This window comes from Salvelinus alpinus, chromosome 10 (assembly GCF_045679555.1).
Source record: "Salvelinus alpinus chromosome 10, SLU_Salpinus.1, whole genome shotgun sequence".
Lineage (NCBI taxonomy): Eukaryota > Metazoa > Chordata > Actinopteri > Salmoniformes > Salmonidae > Salvelinus > Salvelinus alpinus.
Window position 1 is genome coordinate 71,252,849 of NC_092095.1, and position 22,500 is coordinate 71,275,348.

General features: G+C 43.6%; 1 protein-coding gene across 1 annotated transcript in view; it reads left to right on the forward strand.

The window, feature by feature from the left end:
* Positions 1 to 22,500, forward strand: part of LOC139532990 (dachshund homolog 1-like) — a 67,091-nt gene that overhangs the window by 21,790 nt on the left and 22,801 nt on the right. The window contains exon 2 of the mRNA XM_071331136.1: positions 8,357 to 8,472. Coding sequence (XP_071187237.1) covers positions 8,357 to 8,472 — 116 coding nt within the window. The remainder of the gene's footprint in view (positions 1 to 8,356; positions 8,473 to 22,500) is intronic.

Sequence of the window (22,500 nt, forward strand, 5' to 3'; positions counted from 1 at the left end):
GTTCTGTCACACCAACGCTAGTTGAGTTCCACAGCCGCCGTCCTGTAGTTCGCTGGTCAGTGTGTCAGCGCCTCCATTCTGGCTGAAGTAGACTGAGCTTTTGAAGGACAATGTGACAGAGAGGCATTACAAGTTCACAGCAAAGAGAGAAGAAACTTAGATTTGATTTCATTTGAAGTGCTGAAAGAGAATAATCTTTCACCTTTTACGTAGCAAGCTAAAATAAGAGTGTATTGTGGGCGGTTGGGTTTTATGGTTCATTAGGGCGTGATTAGAAATAGCCGACGTATGCAGGAAGATACAACGTGTGGGAATAAGAAACAGACAGAGAGAGAAGTCCTATGGGTGGTGATGATTAAACCACATCATGTCCTCTCAGCTCTTTCTTACCAAAGGGAGAGGAAAGAGAGGGGGAGGGAGGAGGAGGAGGAGGGGAGAGGAGGGGGGAGGAGGGGGGAAGAGAGGAGGGGAGAGGAGGGGGGAGGAGGGGAGGGGAAAGGAGGGGGGAGGAAAGGGGGGAAGAGAGGAGGGGAGGGGAAAGGGGGGAAGAGAGGAGAGGAGAGGAGGGCAGAGGAGAGGAGAGGAGGGCAGAGGAGAGGAGAGGAGGGCAGAGGAGAGGAGAGGAGGGGGGAGGAGAGGAGAGGAGGGGGGAGGAAAGCAGAAGGGGGAGGAGAGGAGGGGAGCGGAGAGAGGAGGGGAGGGGAAAGGAGGAGTGAGGAGGGGAGGGGAAAGGAGGAGTGAGGAGGGGAGGGGAAAAGGAGGAGTGAGGAGGGGAGGGGAAAGGAGGAGTGAGGAGGGGAGGGGAAAGGAGGAGTGAGGAGGGGAGGGGAAAGGAGGGGGGAGGAAAGGGGGGAAGAGAGGAGGGGAGGGGAAAGGAGGGAAGAGAGGAGACTACCACCCTCCTGGTGTTTCCAGGTCTTTGTGTAGAAGACCCTGTATTGTCTAATATGACAATAGGGTCATTTGTTGCGCTGGCGTCTGACTGACACATTTAAAGGAGAGTATCACATGTCGGTGCCCCTCCCCGCAGACTGGAGAATGTCACCTGTCACATCCCTATTGGCTGAAATAATAACTAGTCACGTCCCTATTGGTTCAAATAATAATGAGTGACAATAATAACAACTCATTATAGGAGGGCAGGGAACTCTGGAGCTACATATCGGCTCATCAAATTAACCTGCCAAACCTTTCACCACAACCCCAGACTAGAGAGAGGAGAGAGCTCTGTGTATTTATAGCTAGGCTGCAGTACACTCTGTCTGTAGGTAACAGTACACTCTGTCTGTAGGTTACAGTACACTCTGTCTGTAGGTAACAGTACACTCTATCTGTAGGTAACAGTACACTCTGTCTGTAGGTAACAGTACACTCTGTCTGTAGGTAACAGTACACTCTGTCTGTAGGTTACAGTACACTCTGTCTGTAGGTAACAGTACACTCTGTCTGTAGGTTACAGTACACTCTGTCTGTAGGTTACAGTACACTCTGTCTGTAGGTTACAGTACACTCTGTCTGTAGGCTACAGTACACTCTGTCTAAACTCTGTCTGTAGGCTACAGTACACTCTGTCTAAACTCTGTCTGTAGGCTACAGTACACTCTGTCTAAACTCTGTCTGTAGGCTACAGTACACTCTGTCTGTAGGTTACAGTACACTCTGTCTGTAGGCTACAGTACACTCTGTCTGTAGGTTACAGTACACTCTGTCTGTAGGCTACAGTACACTCTGACTGTAGGTAACAGTACACTCTGTCTGTAGGTTACAGTACACTCTGTCTGTAGGTAACAGTACACTCTATCTGTAGGTAACAGTACACTCTGTCTGTAGGTAACAGTACACTCTGTCTGTAGGTAACAGTACACTCTATCTGTGGGTAACAGTACACTCTATCTGTGGGTAACAGTACACTCTGTCTGTAGGTAACAGTACACTCTGTCTGTAGGTAACAGTACACTCTGTCTGTAGGTAACAGTACACTCTGTCTGTAGGTAACAGTACACTATGTCTGTACGTTACAGTACACTCTGTCTGTAGGTAACAGTACACTCTGTCTGTAGGTTACAGTACACTCTGTCTGTAGGTTACAGTACACTCTGTCTGTAGGTAACAGTACACTCTGTCTGTAGGTTACAGTACACTCTGTCTGTAGGTTACAGTACACTCTGTCTGTAGGTAACAGTACACTCTGTCTGTAGGTTACAGTACACTCTGTCTGTAGGTTACAGTACACTCTGTCTGTAGGTAACAGTACACTCTGTCTGTAGGTTACAGTACACTCTGTCTGTAGGTTACAGTACACTCTGTCTGTAGGTAACAGTACACTCTGTCTGTAGGTAACAGTACACTCTGTCTGTAGGTTACAGTACACTCTGTCTGTAGGTTACAGTACACTCTGTCTGTAGGTAACAGTACACTCTGTCTGTAGGTTACAGTACACTCTGTCTGTAGGTTACAGTACACTCTGTCTGTAGGTAACAGTACACTCTGTCTGTAGGTAACAGTACACTCTGTCTGTAGGTTACAGTACACTCTGTCTGTAGGTAACAGTACACTCTGTCTGTAGGTAACAGTACACTCTGTCTGTAGGTAACAGTACACTCTGTCTGTAGGTAACAGTACACTCTGTCTGTAGGTTACAGTACACTCTGTCTGTAGGTTACAGTACACTCTGTCTGTAGGTAACAGTACACTCTGTCTGTAGGTAACAGTACACTCTGTCTGTAGGTAACAGTACACTCTGTCTGTAGGTAACAGTACACTCTGTCTGTAGGTAACAGTACACTCTGTCTGTAGGTAACAGTACACTCTGTCTGTAGGTAACAGTACACTCTGTCTGTAGGTAACAGTACACTCTGTCTGTAGGTAACAGTACACTCTATCTGTAGGTAACAGTACACTCTGTCTGTAGGTTACAGTACACTCTGTCTGTAGGTTACAGTACACTCTGTCTGTAGGTAACAGTACACTCTGTCTGTAGGTTACAGTACACTCTGTCTGTAGGTTACAGTACACTCTGTCTGTAGGTAACAGTACACTCTGTCTGTAGGTAACAGTACACTCTGTCTGTAGGTTACAGTACACTCTGTCTGTAGGTTACAGTACACTCTGTCTGTAGGTAACAGTACACTCTGTCTGTAGGTAACAGTACACTCTGTCTGTAGGTAACAGTACACTCTGTCTGTAGGTAACAGTACACTCTGTCTGTAGGTAACAGTACACTCTGTCTGTAGGTAACAGTACACTCTGTCTGTAGGTTACAGTACACTCTGTCTGTAGGTAACAGTACACTCTGTCTGTAGGTTACAGTACACTCTGTCTGTAGGTTACAGTACACTCTGTCTGTAGGTAACAGTACACTCTGTCTGTAGGTTACAGTACACTCTGTCTGTAGGTTACAGTACACTCTGTCTGTAGGTAACAGTACACTCTGTCTGTAGGTAACAGTACACTCTGTCTGTAGGTAACAGTACACTCTGTCTGTAGGTAACAGTACACTCTGTCTGTAGGTAACAGTACACTCTGTCTGTAGGTAACAGTACACTCTGTCTGTAGGTAACAGTACACTCTGTCTGTGAGGGTAATGGAGCGTCTAGATGTGTATGTCCTGGTGTTTCCTGGTTTTTGGAACGTCAAACCAAGTTGAACTCTGTCCCTGTTTGTAGTTTCACTCCCCCAGTCTTGTCCCACATAGAAAACACACAATGATTAACTGAAGACAACAAATACCTTTTGCTGCTTTACATATTCAGGAAATAATGTGGGACCCTTTTTCCCAACAAGGATTTTGTATCAGATCTCTTTTGTTCTGGCAGGTCTTTATGTCTCACTCTCTTTGTCTCTTTCACATTTCACCTCTTCATCAGTCTCTCCCTGTCTCTCCCTCTCTCTCTCCTCCTCCCCCCTCTCCCTGTCTCTCTCCTCCCCCCTCTCCCAGCCCAGAGGGTTGGTCCACAGGGGTTTGAGCCCCTTTCATACTCCAGTAATTGATGAATTGTATGCGATATGCAAATGAGAATCCATAAATCTTGTGAATGACAGCTTAATTTATGTGAGCCTTAATGATTGCGGGATTAGATTTTAATTAAATGTCCTCAAAGGCACCCTGACTGGGTAGCTGCAATCTCACTCTCTCTCTCTCTCTCTCTCTCTCTCTCTCTCTCTCTCTCTCTCTCTCTCTCTCTCTCTCTCTCTCTCTCTCTCTCTCTCGGTTTCTCTGTTTCTCTCTCTCTCTCTCTCTCTCTCTGTTTCTCTCTCTTTCTCTCTCTCTCTCTTTCTCTCTCTCTCTTTCTCTCTCTCTTTCTCTCTCTCTCTCTCTCTCTCTCTCTCTCTCTCTCTCTGCCCAAATCTACTGTCAGATTAAGTTTCTGGGAACAATTTATTGATAAGCTCAGAGCTCCGTCTTGTCAACCAACCAAAGGAGCAGCAATTAATAAACAGTGAAAAAGGAGGTAGAGAATCTCATCTGCTCATCTCATTTAGGTCCTTCCTAGGACTTGTGATTTTCCTCCTGGAGATAACTGCGTATACGTCTCAAATGGCACCCTATTCTCTATATAGTGCACTACTTTGACCAGGGCCCATGGCACCCTATTCCCTATATAGTGCAGTACCTTTGACCCGGGCCCATGGCACCCTATTCCCTATATAGTGCAGTACCTTTGACCCGGGCCCATGGCACCCTATTCCCTATGTAGTGCAGTACCTTTGACCCGGGCCCATGGCACCCTATTCTCTATATAGTGCACTACTTTGGGCCCATGGCACCCTATTCCCTATATAGTGCACTACTTTGGGCCCATGGCATCCTATTCCCTATATAGTGCACTACTTTGACCAGGGCCCATGGCACCCTATTCCCTATATAGTGCAGTACCTTTGACCCGGGCCCATGGCACCCTATTCTCTATATAGTGCACTACTTTAGACCAGGGCCCAAAGGGGATAGGGTGCCATTTGGGACACATTCTAACTGTGTTATGCCGTCTTTGTACTCTTATAACACAGTAATGAAGTCAGGTTCTCAGTCTGAATGAGTCCAACAGTCTGTTCCATATAGACCTAGTAGAGGAACTTCAAACAGGCTTGGCTGGGTTCTTACTTCTGGTGTAGAAGATGTTTTTCTATCTGTTGTGAGGAGAGAGAGAGAGAGAGAGAGAGAGAGAGAGAGAGATCCACAAAAGTGGAGACAAATTTGACCCCAATAACTACCGTGGAATATAACCTTGGGAAAATACTCTGCATTATCATTAACAGCAGACTCGTACATTTCCTCAATGAAAACAATGTACTGAGCAAATGTCAAATTGGCTTTTTACCAAATTACCGTACAACAGACCATGTATTCACCCTACACACCCTAATTGACAACCAAACAAACCAAAACAAAGGCAAAGTCTTCTCATGCTTTGTTGATTTCAAAAAAGCCTTCGACTCAATTTGGCATGAGGGTCTGCTATACAAATTGATGGAAAGTGGTGTTGGGGGTAAAACATACGACATTATAAAATCCATGTACACAAACAACAAGTGTGCGGTTAAAATTGGCAAAAAACACACACATTTCTTCACACAGGGTCGTGGGGTGAGACAGGGATGCAGCTTAAGCCCCACCCTCTTCAACATATATATCAACGAATTGGCGCGGGCACTAGAACAGTCTGCAGCACCCGGTCTCACCCTACTAGAATCCGAAGTCAAATGTCTACTGTTTGCTGATGATCTGGTGCTTCTGTCACCAACCAAGGAGGGCCTACAGCAGCACCTAGATCTTCTGCACAGATTCTGTCAGACCTGGGCCCTGACAGTAAATCTCAGTAAGACCAAAATAATGGTGTTCCAAAAAAGGTCCAGTCACCAGGACCACAAATTCCATCTAGACACCGTTGCCCTAGAGCACACAAAAAACTATACATACCTCGGCCTAAACATCAGCACCACAGGTAACTTCCACAAAGCTGTGAACGATCTGAGAGACAAGGCAAGAAGGGCCTTCTATGCCATCAAAAGGAACATAAATTTCAACATACCAATTAGGATCTGGCTAAAAATACTTGAATCAGTCATAGAGCCCATTGCCCTTTATGGTTGTGAGGTCTGGGGTCCGCTCACCAACCAAGATTTCACAAAATGGGACAAACACCAAATTGAGACTCTGCATGCAGAATTCTGCAAAAATATCCTCCGTGTACAACGTAGAACACCAAATAATGCATGCAGAGCAGAATTAGGCCGATACCCACTAATTATCAAAATCCAGAAAAGAGCCGTTAAATTCTACAACCACCTAAAAGGAAGCGATTCCCAAACCTTCCATAACAAAGCCATCACCTACAGAGAGATGAACTTGGAGAAGAGTCCCCTAAGCAAGCTGGTCCTAGGGCTCTGTTCACAAACACAAACACACCCCACAGAGCCCCAGGACAACAGCACAATTAGACCCAACCAAATCATGAGAAAACAAAAAGATAATTACTTGACACATTGGAAAGAATTAACAAAAAAACAGAGCAAACTAGAATGCTATTTGGCCCTAAACAGAGAGTACACAGTGGCAGAATACCTGACCACTGTGACTGACCCAAACTTAAGGAAAGCTTTGACTATGTACAGACTCAGTGAGCATAGCCTTGCTATTGAGAAAGGCCGCCGTAGGCAGACATGGCTCTCAAGAGAAGACAGGCTATGTGCACACTGCCCACAAAATGAGGTGGAAACTGAGCTGCACTTCCTAACCTCCTGCCCAATGTATGACCATATTAGAGAGACATATTTCCCTCAGATTACACAGATCCACAAAGAATTCGAAAACAAATCCAATTTTGATAAACTCCCATATCTACTGGGTGAAATTCCACAGTGTGCCATCACAGCAGCAAGATTTGTGACCTGTTGCCACAAGAAAAGGGCAACCAGTGAAGAACAAACACCACTGTAAATACAACCCATATTTATGTTTATTTATTTTAACTTGTGTGCTTTAACCATTTGTACATTGTTACAACACTGCATATATATAATATGACATTTGTAATGTCTTTATTGTTTTGAAACTTCTGTATGTGTAATGTTTACTGTTCATTTTTATTGTTTATTTGACTTTTGTATATTACCTACCTCACTTGCTTTGGCAATGTTAACACATGTTTCCCATGCCAATAAAGCCCCTTGAATTGAATTGAATTGAATTGAATTGAGAGAGAGAGAGAGAGAGAGAGAGAGAGAGAGAGAGAGAGAGAGAGAGAGAGAGAGAGAGAGAGAGAGAGAGAGAGAGAGAGAGAGAGAGAGAGAGAGAGAGAGAGAGATATTACACAAACTCTTAATTGCCTACAAATAATAGTACGACTCAGTCTGCGGATGGTGGGTTCAGGTCTGGGAACTGAACTTTCCAGCTGGATGTTGGAAAGGTTTTGGATGCTTTGGCTGCATACTGGCTGGGAACTGAACTTTCCAGCTGGATGTTGGAAAGGTTTTGGATGCTTTGGCTGCATACTGGCTGGGAACTGAACTTTCCAGCTGGATGTTGGAAAGGTTTTGGATGCTTTGGCTGCATACTGGCTGGGAACTGAACTTTCCAGCTGGATGTTGGAAAGGTTTTGGATGCTTTGGCTGCATACTGGCTGAATGTCATGCCAATAAAGAAACATTGAATTGAGAGAGAGGGAGAGGGAGGGAGAGAGAGAGAGGGAGGGAGAGACGGAGGTAGAGGGAGGGAGGAAGAGAGAGAGAAGCAGAGAGAGCATAAATCCAAAGCACTCCTAATCCCTTCTTTTTGTAAAGGTCACTCAGCATGATAACAAGGTGTTTAGTTGATGTATTTCCTCTCTGGCAGGGTGAGATAAAGCAGCAGAACTACTGGGGCAGGAGGAGAGAAGAGGGAGGCGACGCTGGGGTCATATTTCTTGAAGGATGATTGGCTAAGGGGTGAGGTCAGAGGTAGCGCTGAAACACTTCCTGTCTCTCAAGAGAGGAAAGCACCTCCTCTGTCCTCCCTCCAAACTCCTCTGTCCTCTGAGGAGAGAGCAAGAGAGGAGAGAGGAGAGAGGAGAGAGGACCTGAGGAGAGAGGACCTGAGGAGAGAAGAGAGAGGAGAGAGGACCTGAGGAGAGAGGAGAGAGGACCTGAGGAGAGAGGAGAGAGGAGAGAGGAGAGAGGAGAGAGGACCTGAGGAGTATGTAAATGAGATCTTGTTACAGGCTGAGATCATCCCAAAAAAGTAATCCTTTATGATGCAAAGCCAAGGTTGTTGGTTCAATTCCTGCAGGGATCACATACTCCTACAACTAATGTATGCTCAGTGTACTGTGAGTGTGTCTGGATAAAAGCCTCTTTATAACTGATGTGATTGTTTTTCCAGCTCGCGCCCTGGACGCCCCCCAAAGAGGGCTCAGAGTATGACGTCATCAGAGAACCAACACCTTCTGTCTCATTCTGTCAGCGGACTGATGTCAGCTGGAATCATGCCCCCTACTGGTGAGGGACCTGCATAGCACACACACGCACAGTCACGCGCACACAGTCACGCACACACACACACACACACACACACACACACACACACACACACACACACACACACACACACACACACACACACAGAGAAGTGTCAGTTAAAGTGTGATGTGTTTGTTCTTCATCACCTCTATTTTACAGTCTTCTATTTTGAACCACAGTGTTCCTGTAGACTATGTTCTACCGGTGTTCCTGTAGACTATGTTCTACCAGTGTTCCTGTAGACTATGTTCTCCCAGTGTTCCTGTAGACTATGTTCTCCCAGTGTTCCTGTAGACTATGTTCTACCAGTGTTCCTGTAGACTATGTTCTACCAGTGTTCCTGTAGACTATGTTCTCACGGTGTTCCTGTAGACTATGTTCTCCCAGTGTTCCTGTAGACTATGTTCTACCAGTGTTCCTGTAGACTATGTTCTACCAGTGTTCCTGTAGACTATGTTCTACCAGTGTTCCTGTAGACTATGTTCTCCCAGTGTTCCTGTAGACTATGTTCTCCCAGTGTTCCTGTAGACTATGTTCTCCCAGTGTTCCTGTAGACTATGTTCTACCAGTGTTCCTGTAGACTATGTTCTCACAGTGTTCCTGTAGACTATGTTCTCACAGTGTTCCTGTAGACTATGTTCTACCAGTGTTCCTGTAGACTATGTTCTCCCAGTGTTCCTGTAGACTATGTTCTCCCAGTGTTCCTGTAGACTATGTTCTCCCAGTGTTCCTGTAGACTATGTTCTACCAGTGTTCCTGTAGACTATGTTCTACCAGTGTTCCTGTAGACTATGTTCTCCCAGTGTTCCTGTAGACTATGTTCTCCCAGTGTTCCTGTAGACTATGTTCTCACAGTGTTCCTGTAGACTATGTTCTCCCAGTGTTCCTGTAGACTATGTTCTACCAGTGTTCCTGTAGACTATGTTCTCACGGTGTTCCTGTAGACTATGTTCTACCAGTGTTCCTGTAGACTATGTTCTCCCAGTGTTCCTGTAGACTATGTTCTACCAGTGTTCCTGTAGACCAGGGGTGTCAAACTCATTCCACGGAGGGCCTAGTGTCTGCAGGTTTTTGGTTTTTCCTTTCAATAAAGCCCTAGACAACCAGGTGTGGGGAGTTCCTAACTAATTAGTGATGTTAATTCATCAATCAAGTACAAGGGAGGAGCGAAAACCCGCAGACACTCGGCCCCCCGTGGAATGAGTTTGACACCTGTGCTGTAGACTATGTTCTCACAGTGTTCCTGTAGACTATGTTCTCCCAGTGTTCCTGTAGACTATGTTCTACCAGTGTTCCTGTAGACTATGTTCTACCAGTGTTCCTGTAGACTATGTTCTACCAGTGTTCCTGTAGACTATGTTCTCACGGTGTTCCTGTAGACTATGTTCTACCAGTGTTCCTGTAGACTATGTTCTACCAGTGTTCCTGTAGACTATGTTCTCACGGTGTTCCTGTAGACTATGTTCTACCAGTGTTCCTGTAGACTATGTTCTACCAGTGTTCCTGTAGACTATGTTCTACCAGTGTTCCTGTAGACTATGTTCTACCAGTGTTCCTGTAGACTATGTTCTCACAGTGTTCCTGTAGACTATGTTCTACCAGTGTTCCTGTAGACTATGTTCTACCAGTGTTCCTGTAGACTATGTTCTCCCGGTGTTCCTGTAGACTATGTTCTACCAGTGTTCCTGTAGACTATGTTCTCCCAGTGTTCATGTAGACTATGTTCTACCAGTGTTCCTGTAGACTATGTTCTACCAGTGTTCCTGTAGACTATGTTCTACCAGTGTTCCTGTAGACTATGTTCTACCAGTGTTCCTGTAGACTATGTTCTCCCAGTGTTCCTGTAGACTATGTTCTCCCAGTGTTCCTGTAGACTATGTTCTCCCAGTGTTCCTGTAGACTATGTTCTCCCAGTGTTCCTGTAGACTATGTTCTCCCAGTGTTCCTGTAGACTATGTTCTCCCAGTGTTCCTGTAGACTATGTTCTCCCAGTGTTCCTGTAGACTATGTTCTCCCAGTGTTCCTGTAGACTATGTTCTCACGGTGTTCCTGTAGACTATGTTCTACCGGTGTTCCTGTAGACTATGTTCTCATGGTGTTCCTGTAGACTATGTTCTACCAGTGTTCCTGTAGACTATGTTCTACCAGTGTTCCTGTAGACTATGTTCTACCAGTGTTCCTGTAGACTATGTTCTCACGGTGTTCCTGTAGACTATGTTCTAACGGTGTTCATGTAGACTATGTTCTACCAGTGTTCCTGTAGACTATGTTCTCACGGTGTTCCTGTAGACTATGTTCTACCAGTGTTCCTGTAGACTATGTTCTCCCAGTGTTCCTGTAGACTATGTTCTCCCAGTGTTCATGTAGACTATGTTCTACCAGTGTTCCTGTAGACTATGTTCTCCCAGTGTTCCTGTAGACTATGTTCTCCCAGTGTTCCTGTAGACTATGTTCTACCAGTGTTCCTGTAGACTATGTTCTCCCAGTGTTCCTGTAGACTATGTTCTACCAGTGTTCCTGTAGACTATGTTCTCACGGTGTTCCTGTAGACTATGTTCTCACAGTGTTCCTGTAGACTATGTTCTACCAGTGTTCCTGTAGACTATGTTCTACCAGTGTTCCTGTAGACTATGTTCTCACAGTGTTCCTGTAGACTATGTTCTCCCGGTGTTCCTGTAGACTATGTTCTCCCAGTGTTCCTGTAGACTATGTTCTACCAGTGTTCCTGTAGACTATGTTCTCACAGTGTTCCTGTATACTATGTTCTACCAGTGTTCCTGTAGATGATGTTCTCCCAGTGTTCCTGTAGACTATGTTCTACCAGTGTTCCTGTAGACTATGTTCTACCAGTGTTCCTGTAGACGATGTTCTCCCAGTGTTCCTGTAGACTATGTTCTACCAGTGTTCCTGTAGACTATGTTCTACCAGTGTTCCTGTAGACTATGTTCTCACAGTGTTCCTGTAGACTATGTTCTCACGGTGTTCCTGTATACTATGTTCTCCCAGTGTTCCTGTAGACTATGTTCTCCCAGTGTTCCTGTAGACGATGTTCTCCCAGTGTTCCTGTAGACTATGTTCTACCAGTGTTCCTGTAGACTATGTTCTACCAGTGTTCCTGTAGACGATGTTCTCCCAGTGTTCCTGTAGACTATGTTCTCACAGTGTTCCTGTATACTATGTTCTCCCAGTGTTCCTGTAGACTATGTTCTCCCAGTGTTCCTGTATACTATGTTCTACCAGTGTTCCTGTAGACGATGTTCTACCAGTGTTCCTGTAGACTATGTTCTCACAGTGTTCCTGTAGACTATGTTCTCACAGTGTTCCTGTATACTATGTTCTCCCAGTGTTCCTGTAGACTATGTTCTCCCAGTGTTCCTGTAGACTATGTTCTACCAGTGTTCCTGTATACTATGTTCTACCAGTGTTCCTGTAGACGATGTTCTACCAGTGTTCCTGTAGACTATGTTCTACCAGTGTTCCTGTAGACTATGTTCTCACAGTGTTCCTGTAGACTATGTTCTACCAGTGTTCCTGTAGACTATGTTCTACCAGTGTTCCTGTAGACTATGTTCTCACGGTGTTCCTGTAGACTATGTTCTACCAGTGTTCCTGTAGACTATGTTCTCCCAGTGTTCCTGTAGACTATGTTCTCACGGTGTTCCTGTAGACTATGTTCTACCAGTGTTCCTGTAGACTATGTTCTACCAGTGTTCCTGTAGACTATGTTCTCACGGTGTTCCTGTAGACTATGTTCTACCAGTGTTCCTGTAGACTATGTTCTACCAGTGTTCCTGTAGACTATGTTCTCACGGTGTTCCTGTAGACTATGTTCTACCAGTGTTCCTGTAGACTATGTTCTCCCAGTGTTCCTGTAGACTATGTTCTCCCAGTGTTCCTGTAGACTATGTTCTACCAGTGTTCCTGTAGACGATGTTCTACCAGTGTTCCTGTAGACGATGTTCTCCCAGTGTTCCTGTAGACTATGTTCTCACAGTGTTCCTGTAGACTATGTTCTACCAGTGTTCCTGTAGACTATGTTCTCCCAGTGTTCCTGTATACTATGTTCTACCAGTGTTCCTGTAGACGATGTTCTACCAGTGTTCCTGTAGACGATGTTCTCCCAGTGTTCCTGTATACTATGTTCTCCCAGTGTTCCTGTAGACTATGTTCTCCCAGTGTTCCTGTAGACTATGTTCTACCAGTGTTCCTGTATACTATGTTCTACCAGTGTTCCTGTAGACGATGTTCTACCAGTGTTCCTGTAGACTATGTTCTACCAGTGTTCCTGTAGACTATGTTCTACCAGTGTTCCTGTAGACTATGTTCTACCAGTGTTCCTGTAGACTATGTTCTCACGGTGTTCCTGTAGACTATGTTCTACCAGTGTTCCTGTAGACTATGTTCTCCCAGTGTTCCTGTAGACTATGTTCTCCCAGTGTTCCTGTAGACTATGTTCTCACGGTGTTCCTGTAGACTATGTTCTCACGGTGTTCCTGTAGACTATGTTCTCACAGTGTTCCTGTAGACTATGTTCTACCAGTGTTCCTGTAGACTATGTTCTACCAGTGTTCCTGTAGACTATGTTCTCACAGTGTTCCTGTAGACTATGTTCTCCCGGTGTTCCTGTAGACTATGTTCTCCCAGTGTTCCTGTAGACTATGTTCTACCAGTGTTCCTGTAGACTATGTTCTCACAGTGTTCCTGTATACTATGTTCTACCAGTGTTCCTGTAGATGATGTTCTCCCAGTGTTCCTGTAGACTATGTTCTACCAGTGTTCCTGTAGACTATGTTCTACCAGTGTTCCTGTAGACGATGTTCTCCCAGTGTTCCTGTAGACTATGTTCTACCAGTGTTCCTGTAGACTATGTTCTACCAGTGTTCCTGTAGACTATGTTCTCACAGTGTTCCTGTAGACTATGTTCTCACGGTGTTCCTGTAGACTATGTTCTACCAGTGTTCCTGTAGACTATGTTCTCACAATGTTCCTGTATACTATGTTCTCCCAGTGTTCCTGTAGATGATGTTCTCCCAGTGTTCCTGTAGACTATGTTCTACCAGTGTTCCTGTAGACTATGTTCTACCAGTGTTCCTGTAGACGATGTTCTCCCAGTGTTCCTGTAGACTATGTTCTCACAGTGTTCCTGTATACTATGTTCTCCCAGTGTTCCTGTAGACTATGTTCTCCCAGTGTTCCTGTATACTATGTTCTACCAGTGTTCCTGTAGACGATGTTCTACCAGTGTTCCTGTAGACTATGTTCTCACAGTGTTCCTGTAGACTATGTTCTCACAGTGTTCCTGTATACTATGTTCTCCCAGTGTTCCTGTAGACTATGTTCTCCCAGTGTTCCTGTAGACTATGTTCTACCAGTGTTCCTGTATACTATGTTCTACCAGTGTTCCTGTAGACGATGTTCTACCAGTGTTCCTGTAGACTATGTTCTACCAGTGTTCCTGTAGACTATGTTCTCACAGTGTTCCTGTAGACTATGTTCTACCAGTGTTCCTGTAGACTATGTTCTACCAGTGTTCCTGTAGACTATGTTCTCACGGTGTTCCTGTAGACTATGTTCTCCCAGTGTTCCTGTAGACTATGTTCTCACGGTGTTCCTGTAGACTATGTTCTACCAGTGTTCCTGTAGACTATGTTCTACCAGTGTTCCTGTAGACTATGTTCTCACGGTGTTCCTGTAGACTATGTTCTACCAGTGTTCCTGTAGACTATGTTCTACCAGTGTTCCTGTAGACTATGTTCTCACGGTGTTCCTGTAGACTATGTTCTACCAGTGTTCCTGTAGACTATGTTCTCCCAGTGTTCCTGTAGACTATGTTCTCACGGTGTTCCTGTAGACTATGTTCTACCAGTGTTCCTGTAGACTATGTTCTACCAGTGTTCCTGTAGACTATGTTCTCACGGTGTTCCTGTAGACTATGTTCTACCAGTGTTCCTGTAGACTATGTTCTACCAGTGTTCCTGTAGACTATGTTCTCACGGTGTTCCTGTAGACTATGTTCTACCAGTGTTCCTGTAGACTATGTTCTCCCAGTGTTCCTGTAGACTATGTTCTCCCAGTGTTCCTGTAGACTATGTTCTACCAGTGTTCCTGTAGACGATGTTCTACCAGTGTTCCTGTAGACGATGTTCTCCCAGTGTTCCTGTAGACTATGTTCTCACAGTGTTCCTGTAGACTATGTTCTACCAGTGTTCCTGTAGACTATGTTCTCCCAGTGTTCCTGTATACTATGTTCTACCAGTGTTCCTGTAGACGATGTTCTACCAGTGTTCCTGTAGACGATGTTCTCCCAGTGTTCCTGTAGACTATGTTCTCACAGTGTTCCTGTATACTATGTTCTCCCAGTGTTCCTGTAGACTATGTTCTCCCAGTGTTCCTGTAGACTATGTTCTACCAGTGTTCCTGTATACTATGTTCTACCAGTGTTCCTGTAGACGATGTTCTACCAGTGTTCCTGTAGACTATGTTCTACCAGTGTTCCTGTAGACTATGTTCTACCAGTGTTCCTGTAGACTATGTTCTACCAGTGTTCCTGTAGACTATGTTCTCACGGTGTTCCTGTAGACTATGTTCTACCAGTGTTCCTGTAGACTATGTTCTACCAGTGTTCCTGTAGACTATGTTCTACCAGTGTTCCTGTAGACTATGTTCTCACGGTGTTCCTGTAGACTATGTTCTACCAGTGTTCCTGTAGACTATGTTCTACCAGTGTTCCTGTAGACTATGTTCTCCCAGTGTTCCTGTAGACTATGTTCTCACGGTGTTCCTGTAGACTATGTTCTACCAGTGTTCCTGTAGACTATGTTCTCACAGTGTTCCTGTAGACTATGTTCTCCCAGTGTTCCTGTAGACTATGTTCTACCAGTGTTCCTGTAGACTATGTTCTCACAGTGTTCCTGTAGACTATGTTCTCACAGTGTTCCTGTAGACTATGTTCTACCAGTGTTCCTGTAGACTATGTTCTCATGGTGTTCCTGTAGACTATGTTCTCCCGGTGTTCCTGTAGACTATGTTCTACCAGTGTTCCTGTAGACTATGTTCTACCAGTGTTCCTGTAGACTATGTTCTCACGGTGTTCCTGTAGACTATGTTCTACCAGTGTTCCTGTAGACTATGTTCTCACGGTGTTCCTGTAGACTATGTTCTACCGGTGTTCCTGTAGACTATGTTCTCCCAGTGTTCCTGTAGACTATGTTCTCACGGTGTTCCTGTAGACTATGTTCTACCAGTGTTCCTGTAGACTATGTTCTCACAGTGTTCCTGTAGACTATGTTCTCCCAGTGTTCCTGTAGACTATGTTCTACCAGTGTTCCTGTAGACTATGTTCTCACAGTGTTCCTGTATACTATGTTCTCCCAGTGTTCCTGTAGACTATGTTCTACCAGTGTTCCTGTAGACTATGTTCTCACGGTGTTCCTGTAGACTATGTTCTACCAGTGTTCCTGTAGACTATGTTCTCACAGTGTTCCTGTAGACTATGTTCTCCCAGTGTTCCTGTAGACTATGTTCTACCAGTGTTCCTGTAGACTATGTTCTCACGGTGTTCCTGTAGACTATGTTCTACCAGTGTTCCTGTAGACTATGTTCTCACAGTGTTCCTGTATACTATGTTCTCACGGTGTTCCTGTAGACTATGTTCTCACGGTGTTCCTGTAGACTATGTTCTCCCAGTGTTCCTGTAGACTATGTTCTCCCAGTGTTCCTGTATACTATGTTCTACCAGTGTTCCTGTAGACGATGTTCTCCCAGTGTTCCTGTAGACTATGTTCTACCAGTGTTCCTGTAGACTATGTTCTACCAGTGTTCCTGTAGACGATGTTCTCCCAGTGTTCCTGTAGACTATGTTCTACCAGTGTTGCTGTAGACTATGTTCTACCAGTGTTCCTGTAGACTATGTTCTCCCGGTGTTCCTGTAGACTATGTTCTACCAGTGTTCCTGTAGACTATGTTCTACCAGTGTTCCTGTAGACTATGTTCTCACGGTGTTCCTGTAGACTATGTTCTACCAGTGTTCCTGTAGACTATGTTCTCACGGTGTTCCTGTAGACTATGTTCTACCAGTGTTCCTGTAGACTATGTTCTCACAGTGTTCCTGTAGACTATGTTCTACCAGTGTTCCTGTAGACTATGTTCTACCAGTGTTCCTGTAGACTATGTTCTCCCAGTGTTCCTGTAGACTATGTTCTCCCAGTGTTCCTGTAGACTATGTTCTACCAGTGTTCCTGTAGACTATGTTCTACCAGTGTTCCTGTAGACTATGTTCTACCAGTGTTCCTGTAGACTATGTTCTACCAGTGTTCCTGTAGACTATGTTCTCACAGTGTTCCTGTAGACTATGTTCCCTCAGTGTTCCTGTAGACTATGTTCTACCAGTGTTCCTGTAGACTATGTTCTACCAGTGTTCCTGGAGACTATGTTCTCCCAGTGTTCCTGTAGACTATGTTCTCCCAGTGTTCCTGTAGACTATGTTCTCCCAGTGTTCATGTAGACTATGTTCTACCAGTGTTCCTGTAGACTATGTTCTACCAGTGTTCCTGTAGACTATGTTCTCCCAGTGTTCATGTAGACTATGTTCTCCCAGTGTTCCTGTAGACTATGTTCTCACGGTGTTCATGTAGACTATGTTCTGAGTTACACCCCACCTCTGCAGGTCTCTCTACCTGTGCTCTGTGAAGTGTGTATTCACCGTTCAGCGTTCAAAGCTGCCCTTCTCTTTGTGAAACTCGATCTGTTCATTCTCCACCTCAAAACAAGCCATTTCTAAAAGTCCTTTTTACTCTCTGTGTTCAAAAGCATCCTGCGCCTCAGAGAGTGGTGTCTCTGGGAGAGAGTCAGACTCAAAGTAATACTCACTGGGCCTGAGAGAGAGTCTCTGAGCCCTTTTAACTGGAGGAGAGGTCACAACATCAATGTCAGCGGAGGAGATTAGAATTGAAAGGCCACAGGAGACTGAAAGAGAGGGAGGGAGAGAGGGAGGGAGAGGGAGTGGGAGACAGAGAGAGAGGCAGAACAGAATGGCGTTTTGTTTAGCCAAGTGTAAACCTGAAGGAAACCTTTGATATCATCCTCTCCAGCCTCGCTAGGGTGACGGCTTCTTTCACACTGTGATCTTGACATTTATTAAAGAGAACTGAGGAACAGAGGCGGGAACAGAGGCGGGAAAGAGTAGGAGACGTTTTTAATGGCAAGGCTCAGTTCATTTCAGAGCGGAGTTGTCCTTAACTAGCTCAGTGATTTTAATGACAAATAGAAACTTTATCATGCATATTACTGTCCATTTAAAATGACTTCACTGGAGGAGAGACGGAGTAGGATGTTACTGGTGCTTTAAGGGCTCTGTTCCAGATGATGTGTTGAAGACTGATGGCCCAGTGGTGTTCTGAGTCACTATGGAGATGGATAGATGTGTTGAAGACTGAGTCACTATGGAGATAGATGGATGTGTTGAAGACTGAGTCACTATGGAGATAGATGTGTTGAAGACTGAGTCACTATGGAGATAGATGGATGTGTTGAAGACTGAGTCACTATGGAGATAGATAGATGTGTTGAAGTCTGAGTCACTATGGAGATAGATAGATGTGTTGAAGACTGAGTCACTATGGAGATAGATGTGTTGAAGACTGAGTCACTATGGAGATAGATAGATGTGTTGAAGACTGAGTCACTATGGAGATAGATAGATGTGTTGAAGACTGATGGTCCAGTGGTGTACTGAGTCACTATGGAGATGGATAGATGTGTTGAAGACTGAGTCACTATGGAGATAGATGTGTTGAAGACTGAGTCACTATGGAGATAGATAGATGTGTTGAAGACTGAGTCACTATGGAGATAGATGGATGTGTTGAAGACTGAGTCACTATGGAGATAGATAGATGTGTTGAAGACTGAGTCACTATGGAGATAGATAGATGTGTTGAAGACTGAGTCACTATGGAGATAGATAGATGTGTTGAAGACTGAGTCACTATGGAGATAGATAGATGTGTTGAAGACTGAGTCACTATGGAGATAGATAGATGTGTTGAAGACTGAGTCACTATGGAGATAGATAGATGTGTTGAAGACTGAGTCACTATGGAGATAGATAGATGTGTTGAAGACTGAGTCACTATGGAGATAGATAGATGTGTTGAAGGCTGAGTCACTATGGAGATAGATAGATGTGTTGAAGACTGAGTCACTATGGAGATAGATAGATGTGTTGAAGACTGAGTCACTATGGAGATAGATAGATGTGTTGAAGACTGAGTCACTATGGAGATAGATAGATGTGTTGAAGACTGAGTCACTATGGAGCTAGATAGATGTGTTGAAGACTGAGTCACTATGGAGATAGATAGATGTGTTGAAGACTGAGTCACTATGGAGATAGATGTGTTGAAGACTGAGTCACTATGGAGATAGATAGATGTGTTGAAGTCTGAGTCACTATGGAGATAGATAGATGTGTTGAAGACTGAGTCACTATGGAGATAGATGTGTTGAAGACTGAGTCACTATAGAGATAGATAGATGTGTTGAAGACTGAGTCACTATGGAGATAGATAGATGTGTTGAAGACTGAGTCACTATGGAGATAGATAGATGTGTTGAAGACTGAGTCACTATAGAGATAGATAGATGTGTTGAAGACTGAGTCACTATGGAGATAGATAGATGTGTTGAAGACTGAGTCACTATGGAGATAGATAGATGTGTTGAAGACTGAGTCACTATGGAGATAGATAGATGTGTTGAAGACTGAATCACTATGGAGATAGATAGATGTGTTGAAGACTGAGTCACTATGGAGATAGATAGATGTGTTGAAGACTGAGTCACTATGGAGATAGATAGATGTGTTGAAGACTGAATCACTATGGAGATAGATAGATGTGTTGAAGACTGAATCACTATGGAGATAGATAGATGTGTTGAAGACTGAGTCACTATGGAGATAGATAGATGTGTTGAAGACTGAGTCACTATGGAGATAGATAGATGTGTTGAAGACTGAGTCACTATGGAGATAGATAGATGTGTTGAAGACTGAATCACTATGGAGATAGATAGATGTGTTGAAGACTGAGTCACTATGGAGATAGATAGATGTGTTGAAGACTGAGTCACTATGGAGATAGATAGATGTGTTGAAGACTGAGTCACTATGGAGACAGATAGATGTGTTGAAGACTGAGTCACTATGGAGATAGATAGATGTGTTGAAGACTGAGTCACTATGGAGATAGATAGATGTGTTGAAGACTGAGTCACTATGGAGATAGATAGATGTGTTGAAGACTGAGTCACTATGGAGATAGATAGATGTGTTGAAGACTGAGTCACTATGGAGATAGATAGATGTGTTGAAGACTGAGTCACTATGGAGATAGATAGATGTGTTGAAAACTGAGTCACTATGGAGATAGATAGATGTGTTGAAGACTGAGTCACTATGGAGATAGATAGATGTGTTGAAGACTGAGTCACTATGGAGATAGATAGATGTGTTGAAGACTGAGTCAGTAGCTTGATGTCGTCATTGCATGTTATGCACATGGGACCAGATACATAGAAGTGAATCTGTCCCAATACGTTTGGTCCTTTAAAATGGGGGTCTATGTATAACAAGGGCTGTAGTTTCTAAACAGTTCACCTGATAGGGATGAAAATACCCTCCAATTAAAGCTGACGGTCTGAACTGTATCCCTGTCCTGCAGTCACATGACCTGGTGGCCTCATGGGTGGAATGCTATTCATACTTTTCATAATTTGATAACTAATAAAATAAATGTAAATGTTGAAAATCCGGTATTTCTATGTCAAATGGTTTTGTTATATTTCAGTCTAATGTAATGTATATAAAGTGTAATATTGGGATGAAAACTCTAAATGTAATACATTTCAACTGTATATCTGACATGATACAGGTGTCTTCTTTTTGTTAAACCCATAACCATGTGTGTGAGGTGGATACTTTTGTTACAAAGTAGATTTGTTTAAGACTACCAAGAATCACTCTGTGTGCCCCTGGTTTAACCCACTGCAGTAAAAGGTTAGCCTCATAGTCATTGTATCATTTCAAAGTGCTGGTGTACAGAGCCATAACAACAACAAATTGTCCCAATACTTTTGGAGCTCACAGTAGATGGATCTCCAGCGTCCTTCTTATGAAAACCGTCTGTTACCCATAATCCACTACACTAGAGGACATTGATCTACATTTGATTGATCTCTCTTTCTTTGTACCATCACCTTTCTCTTTTCTCTCTCTCTCTCTCTCTCTCTCTCTCTCTCTCTCTCTCTCTCTCACTGAGTCACTATGGAGATAGATAGATGTGTTGAAGACTGAGTCACTATGGAGATAGATAGATGTGTTGAAGACTGAGTCACTATGGAGATAGATAGATGTGTTGAAGACTGAGTCACTATGGAGCTAGATAGATGTGTTGAAGACTGAGTCACTATGGAGATAGATAGATGTGTTGAAGACTGAGTCACTATGGAGATAGATGTGTTGAAGACTGAGTCACTATGGAGATAGATAGATGTGTTGAAGTCTGAGTCACTATGGAGATAGATAGATGTGTTGAAGACTGAGTCACTATGGAGATAGATAGATGTGTTGAAGACTGAGTCACTATGGAGATAGATGTGTTGAAGACTGAGTCACTATAGAGATAGATAGATGTGTTGAAGACTGAGTCACTATGGAGATAGATAGATGTGTTGAAGACTGAGTCACTATGGAGATAGATAGATGTGTTGAAGACTGAGTCACTATGGAGATAGATAGATGTGTTGAAGACTGAATCACTATGGAGATAGATAGATGTGTTGAAGACTGAGTCACTATGGAGATAGATAGATGTGTTGAAGACTGAGTCACTATGGAGATAGATAGATGTGTTGAAGACTGAATCACTATGGAGATAGATAGATGTGTTGAAGACTGAATCACTATGGAGATAGATAGATGTGTTGAAGACTGAGTCACTATGGAGATAGATAGATGTGTTGAAGACTGAGTCACTATGGAGATAGATAGATGTGTTGAAGACTGAGTCACTATGGAGATAGATAGATGTGTTGAAGACTGAATCACTATGGAGATAGATAGATGTGTTGAAGACTGAGTCACTATGGAGATAGATAGATGTGTTGAAGACTGAGTCACTATGGAGATAGATAGATGTGTTGAAGACTGAGTCACTATGGAGACAGATAGATGTGTTGAAGACTGAGTCACTATGGAGATAGATAGATGTGTTGAAGACTGAGTCACTATGGAGATAGATAGATGTGTTGAAGACTGAGTCACTATGGAGATAGATAGATGTGTTGAAGACTGAGTCACTATGGAGATAGATAGATGTGTTGAAGACTGAGTCACTATGGAGATAGATAGATGTGTTGAAGACTGAGTCACTATGGAGATAGATAGATGTGTTGAAAACTGAGTCACTATGGAGATAGATAGATGTGTTGAAGACTGAGTCACTATGGAGATAGATAGATGTGTTGAAGACTGAGTCACTATGGAGATAGATAGATGTGTTGAAGACTGATGGTCCAGTGGTGTACTGAGTCACTAGCTTGATGTCGTCATTGCATGTTATGCACATGGGACCAGATACATAGAAGTGAATCTGTCCCAATACGTTTGGTCCTTTAAAATGGGGGTCTATGTATAACAAGGGCTGTAGTTTCTAAACAGTTCACCTGATAGGGATGAAGATACCCTCCAATTAAAGCTGACGGTCTGAACTGTATCCCTCTCCTGCAGTCACATGACCTGGTGGCCTCATGGGTGGAATGCTATTCATACTTTTCATAATTTGATAACTAATAAAATAAATGTAAATGTTGAAAATCCGGTATTTCTATGTCAAATGGTTTTGTTATATTTCAGTTTTCTGTGATGTATATAAAGTGTAATATTGGGATGAAAACTCTAAATGTAATACATTTCAACTCTATATCTGACATGATACAGGTGTCTTCTTT